Source organism: Anneissia japonica, unplaced genomic scaffold (genome assembly GCF_011630105.1).
Source record: "Anneissia japonica isolate Jap-2015-1 unplaced genomic scaffold, ASM1163010v1 scaffold699_len907043_cov185, whole genome shotgun sequence".
Classification (NCBI taxonomy): domain Eukaryota; kingdom Metazoa; phylum Echinodermata; class Crinoidea; order Comatulida; family Comatulidae; genus Anneissia; species Anneissia japonica.
The window spans coordinates 883,591-890,659 of record NW_022722982.1 but is presented as its reverse complement, the minus strand read 5'-3'; the positions used below and the strand labels follow the sequence as shown (position 1 = coordinate 890,659).

General features: G+C 33.4%; 1 protein-coding gene across 1 annotated transcript; it reads right to left on the bottom strand.

The window, feature by feature from the left end:
• Positions 1-3,519: 3,519 nt before the first annotated feature.
• Positions 3,520-7,062, bottom strand: LOC117112048. The gene is made up of 3 exons (XM_033255100.1): positions 7,035-7,062; positions 5,471-6,143; positions 3,520-5,196 (listed from the first exon to the last, which is right to left on the bottom strand). Exons 2-3 carry the CDS (start codon positions 5,862-5,864, stop codon positions 5,078-5,080), a joined length of 513 nt encoding a protein of 170 aa, XP_033110991.1. The 5' UTR covers positions 5,865-6,143; positions 7,035-7,062; the 3' UTR covers positions 3,520-5,077.
• Positions 7,063-7,069: the final 7 nt, after the last annotated feature.

Sequence of the window (7,069 nt, the reverse complement as noted above, 5' to 3'; positions counted from 1 at the left end):
GTACGCCCTCAACCTGCTAACCGATAGCGCTTGCTAACCGTTAGCGTATCCGGATACCGCCAACGGTTAGCGCTAACCGATCGGGCGTTCTCACGCAGTCGCGTCGTAGAACATTAAAAATGTTTAATATTTCTCACGACGGCTTAAGACTGTCCCCGACGATAAATCGGGTCGGGCTGCGTCGGCCGACGCTGTCTGAGTTGGCCTTAATTCGCATAAAAGTTTCTCGATATATACCGTCTCTGGTGACAGCTCTCCAAAATTAGCTAATACTAGGAAAACCTATAATTAGAGACTTGTGGCAAGTCTAACGCCGGTGCTAACGGTTAGTGCTAACGGTTAGCTCCCGATCCGGATACTAGGGCTCTCTTGAGAACCAGGCTAAACAGACATTGGATTTTACTTGTGTAGATACAATAGCGACGTACATGCCTTTAATTTGATTCATGGTAAATGTTTGCGAATTTAACTCTTTTTTCATTCGGATTATTTAACTTTTAATGGAGCCGAAAATTAACCAAAATTTGGGCCAATCTGTGAAAAAATTAGAAAGAAGCTGATTTCAAAAAATTTTGTATTAGGGGTCGAAAGTCATTGACCCCGGTTTAAAATACTAAAAAATGTATCTTTTGAACATTCTATGGTATATTGTTGATCTTGGTGTCAAAATGCACAGAATTTTACAAAAAATAAAAAAAACTAATATTGAAAGCCTTCATAATTATTTCATGAATATGAAAAATTAGGTCAAATGTCAAATTGTCAGTAATTGTATTTTTAGTCACTAAATTGGCATATATCATTTTAAAATATTACAATGAATGTGATTACAACTGACTTGTGTATAAATACATACTAGGATAACACCAAAACAAAGTTAGGTGTATATGAGAGTGGGGAAATTACGTTTTTGATGTTTAAGGTCATTGACCCAATCTAAAACACTAAAATATGTTTCTTGAGAACACTCTATTTTTGTTTCAAAATGCACAGAATAATGCAACAACTAAGAAAATAATATAAAGGACCCTCATAATCAATGCATCACCTCAAAAAATTAGATCAAAGGTCAAAATGTTAGGAATTGATATTGCAAAAATGGCATTCAGTATATGATTTTTTTACTCATCATTTTCAAAGCTGGTTTGAAACAGTTTTGAACATAGAGTATTACATAAGTATATTAATTGAATTTAAAAATAGACAAAAGAGGTCATGGATCATGGAGCTCCCATACCCAAAACCAAAGGGGCACATGCATGAATGAGAATCGGCGATCACAAGGAGCAACAATACCTACCACTTGACACGCTCATTGTCAAAGACTGCAATAGACTTGGTCGCAAGTGTTCAGGTTCCAGTTGTTGTTGTCGCCCAAGACACGGGTATATTAGTTTTACTCTGCTACCATCGGCCAAGCAACTGTTTCAATCTAACGTTGATTGCCTGTACGACATATCTACTATAAACATTGCAAACAGGGAAGAGCTTCTCTTAAAGTACGGCTGGTCTGGAAATGACACCGTTTCCAGCATTTTTGGACATACCAAATGTGCTCTTTACAAATGCAACTACCCTAATAGTGTTATAACAGCATTTACAAGTTTCAAGTCTACTGAATCCACAATCCGAAAAGCTGGAATAAAAGCAATGCAGATAAAATATTGGTGTGGGGATAATCCTCTTGAAAGGGTTCATTATCTGAAGTTTCAGAAGCAAGCAGCTAGTGGCAAAATTGATCCAGATCGATTAACATCAACAGAAAATGCAACAGCACAGCATTCCCTTCGTGTGCATTATCATGTTATAGTTTGGAAACATCTAAACACTTCCATTCTTGAACTCATTGGACGGGGATGGGAGATTGATTCCAATAGGAAACTTGAACCGAAGATGCTTACTTGTGGTGTTGCTCCAGACAGACTTCTAAAAGGAATTTGCTGCAACTGCCAGGAAGGGGAGAGGCAATGCCAAACCATGAGGTGTAGCTGCATTAAAAATGGTATTTATCTGAGTAAATAAATTAAATTAATTAATCCCTTATCCTGGTGGATCATGGAACAGGGGTGCTGTGGGTTTGATGTCACGGACAGTGGTGTCGGCCTGATCATGGTAGGCATTGTTGCCCCTGGTGATCGCTGATTCTCATTCATGCATGTGCCCCTTTGGGTTTTTGGGTATGGGAGCTACATGATCCATGATCTCTTTTGTCTATTTTTAAATTCAATTAATATACAATGTTATTCGTGTTAAGTGTTTATTTACGTTTTGTCAATTAATGCTTGGATGCCCTCGAAAGTGATTAAGTTCACTATATTGGTTTCCCCCTGGTATTAATTTGACTTCTTTTTGTACTGTTTTACTGTTCATTATTATTTGTTGTAAATGTTCGCCTAAAAAAATAAATAAATTTATTAATTAATTAATCTATAGTTACAGTAAATTTTAAGCTGTAATTTCTATTTCTATTCACAATATACTTATCTAATACTCTGTGTTCAATTGTTTAAAACCAGCTTCGAAAATGATGAGTAAAAAAAAATCATATACTAAATGCCATTTTTGTAATATCAATTCCTAACATTTTGACATTTGACCTAATTTTTTGAGGAGATGCATTGGTTATGAGGGTCCTTTTATATTATTTTCTTAGTTTTTGCATTATTCTGTGCATTTTGACACCAAAATGAACCATATATCATAGAGTGTTCCCAAGATACATTTTTTAGTGTTTTAGATTGGGTCAATGAACTTTAACCCCAAAAACGTAATTTCCCCACTCTCCTATACCCCTAACTTTGTTTTAGTGTTATCTTAGTATGTACTCCTACACAAGTCAGTTGAAATCACATTCATTGTAATATTTCTTAATGATATATGCCAGATAAGTGAATAAAAATAGATTTTTTGACATTTTGACCTAATTTTTCAAGGTCATGAATTGATTATGAAGGCTTTCAATATTAGTTGTTTTTTATTTGTTTTATAATTCTGTGCATTTTGACACCAAGATCTACCATATACTATAGAGTGTTCGGGAGATGCATTTTTTAGTATTTTAGACCGGGATTAATGACATTTGACCCCTCATAAAAAATGTTCACCATCCCAAAGCCCACCTAACTTTTTTTTTGGTGTATCCTGGTATATATCCCTACACAAATCAGTTGAAATCCGCTTCTTTCTAATTTTTTCGTTCGGTTGTGTAATACGTTTGAGTCGGATATTGTATAGCAGAAGTGTGCGAGTCCACATAAAACATTCGTGAGTTCTATACTTTAACTTTCTAGTTTTGGTTGTTTTCTACTGAACAGTAAGTTTACTGTTGTTTGAGCGATAGAAAGTGTTTTACACTACACGAATGTTCATACACAACAAAAGGAAGCCCGACCACAAAAATATTTGTTTGACATAAAGCAATAAATGTCCATATTACGCGTGTTCAGCTGATCCGTAAACTGTTTCGATAATGTTTGGCACCAGTACGTGAGTACTTCATTTATTTCAAACAAACAAGGGTTTAAGTTTCAAGGCTCAGTTTATTCAATCATGTACAAAAATACATGAAATGTGTTTTTCTTGGTATAAAGTAAACATAAAATATAAACGCATTCCGTCCAGAAAATATATATCATTCATTAAGTCCTATGTACAGTTATGCAATATCCCACTAGAGCAATCTAACTGCAACACCAAAGATGACATCATCACGATTTCTACACAAAGGAAAAAGAGCTATGTTAATGCATTAAGCGGAGTCGAAAGTGGCGTATATTAACGTCTAAAATGTAATGAAATTAGCATAGAAGATACTTTTTATAACAACGTATACATTTTGAATGAATCATAGATTCACGAGACAAAGGTTGAGTTGATTACATGTCCATTCAGAGTAAATATGAAGAGTTTTGAAAGACCATATTCAGCGCTGACTAAGGCGATCGCTGTTTATTTAGACGTACACATTCTGCTTAAATATTAATGTCACCAAGTCAGTTTGTTGCAATTTCTATATAAAATACTTAAACTATTGGACAAACTTAAATTGCGAATTAAACTTGGCAAAAACTTTATTTGTCGGACTGTGTAAGTCTGAGTTGTTACTAATCTAATATAGGTCTGGAACGTTTTTATCTGAATGGTCCTCATATACATACAAAGAAGTGAGCACTCAAAATCATACTTGACAACTCGTACAATAACTATAATAGTGCTCTAATATTGTGTAACATAGAAATGCTGGAGTGTAGAAAAACAAATTTACTCCCCAATTATGCAAATCTCCAAATTTAAATTTTTTTATACCTCCTCAAATAGACCACTGATATAGTTTGAGAAAGAAAAATCAATTCAAACCAGTACTTTACAAAATTAATAGATAGAGCAATAGTAAAGCCCAAATCCATACTTCATTATTATCTTCAACCAGCAACTTGTACTTAGATTTGCATTATATATTTGATCCTCAATACTAAATAAGCTCAGATTAACCAGTTCATTATAAATCATAGTTTAATTTTTATATCAATGTATTTTTACTGTTATATAACTTTACCAAGAACATTTGAATTTGTATTTGTATTGTTGTTTCGTAAACTTTGTGCAATGTACATAGACCCAGGTCTATTATTTGTAATGTACCATTTGTATTAGCTGCAAAGCTACAATGATGATATTTTGAAATGTAACTTGAACTTGATATATGATATATATGTATAGTTGTAATTTCGATATATGAAATCGATATATGAAGTTATCGATATATGATATATATAACAGAAAGTATTTTATCTATACACTTTGGTAATAATAATAAATTAATAATTATTAATAATTAACCAAATCCAAATCGATTTTCTCTAAAGTGCTTCATAATCTTCACAGATAATCTTTATTGCAGAGAATAGCGTCTTCGGTTATGTTAGACAATTTCACAGGCATGGAACTTAGCACAAAAATGATCTATCAACAAACAGATGTCCTTGTGTTCCACCTAGAAAAACCTTCAGAAGACAAAACGCTTTCCTCCTTATTTAGGGTCGGAAGGAGGCTTCATATTCTTTACAGACCCATTTTTTCAGATGTTGTTCGGCTTTCTTTTCTGCAGTATAAGTATGTATACTACCAATACGACCGCAATTAATTGGACACCACAGCCTATTTGAAAACCGAGACGGTAACTGTTGACAGAGAAACCTGAACAAATATAGAAATAAATTACATTGGTTAGAATCATCATTGATTACCAGAAAAAAAAATAATTTTAAAAAATTCAAAAAATGTATTTTTTTTACAGTAATCAATTTTTATTGGGAGTTAAACAAACGCCAAACCAATAATATACACTGCAAATATTGTGTCATTTATGACTAAAGATATTTTTTAGTATTTATTCGGTTTAGTTACATAAATTCTAGGCTGAGTTTGTAGATTTTTTTTTTTAATCATAAATACCGGTACATCTTCTTACCTACAATTGCTGATGATATCGATCCTACTCCTTCTGCCAACAATATCCAGGAAATTGCGTCATCTATTTCATTTGTTTTTCTAACAAACTTAGTCGCCAAAGTAACATATCCGTGCCATAGCATTCCAAACGCGAATCCGTGAAAAGCTGAGCTGATATAAAATATCAAAAAACTATGTCCAATTGCAAATATAGAAAACGATGTTAATTCGAATAACTGTGCAACTGTAAATATTTTTATTATCAGAGTAACGTCAATATCACCAAATGAAAATAGAAAAAGTCTAATCAAAATGCATGAAATAACTGATGCCAACAAAATCTCACTGGCGTCAATAGGAGAGATGCCTGAGTCCACAGCATATGGAACAAAAAACAACCAAAATGACGTCATAGTAAGGCCTCCGATTATTACAGACAGACACAGTGCTAGCAACTGACGGTTATTGCTGAAGACTTCCAGATGAAGACGTTTCAATGTTTTCTTAAAGAATCCATGAATGTTTTTAAAATGATTTTCTAGGTCAGTTTGATAATCATCTTCAGTATCCTCGGGATCCAACTCAACTTTGCCAACTCTAGGATTCAGCAGGAAGGATGCAACCGTCACATGCAAGTGAGCTGCAGCTACGATAGCAATTGCACCTCTCCAACCATAATCATCCACCAATTTCTGGGAAAATACAATAAACATTACATTTTTTTTATATAATAACAATTGAAATAGTGAACAAACTATTAGAGGTAATGGTATGAAAACCCACCCAAAACATATCATTTATAAAATGGATCAAATACATTTTCAATGCATTGATAATCATGATAAACTAATAAAAAGCTATCGTTGATTTACTGACAATTTGTTATGATAATTCAATACTTTAAGTATCAGCCAAGTTAACATCGTAATATAACTGTATTATTTATCCGTTTAGTTGCTGGCGAGGACATTATTCCTATTTAAATTTTTCTATTTAAAACTCTTTTTTTTAAAACAAAACAGACAGTATATAATTGCTATCATTTTACCAATATGAAAAAGTCATTTAACGATATATGGTTATGATAATTTTCTCAGTTAATAGCGTAACATTTTTATACCGAGTTCGTTCCTAAAATTTATATGGAAATGTAACACGAAACAACACATACAAACAACAGGCTATGGACGATCATATGACATCAACTTTAATCATGTAAACTTTATTAAGATCCAAACAACATTATACCTACAATTCTTTAGTTAACCCAGGACCATCTATTCCACGTGGCGTTATCCCCATCGGACCTCCTTAAGATTCCAGTCATATTCCACAACTCCCATCCCAAGTACAGTAACTGGCTTTTCCCTAGTCTTATATCGGGAACCATTTTCGTTACAATAGTATAAGAAACAAATATGAGGAAATGCAATATGTGTAAGTTGCCACCTAAGCATATGGCATTGTCTAGATATCTTGAATGTGTATGCAATCAATCGTATAGCTGTAGAAAATTTCAATATATAAAAATCTGAATTTCAATATATAGAATTAGACGAGTTAGGCTTATGCAATATTCTCACCTGAATCAATGGAGCTAACCCAGATGCTACAACGC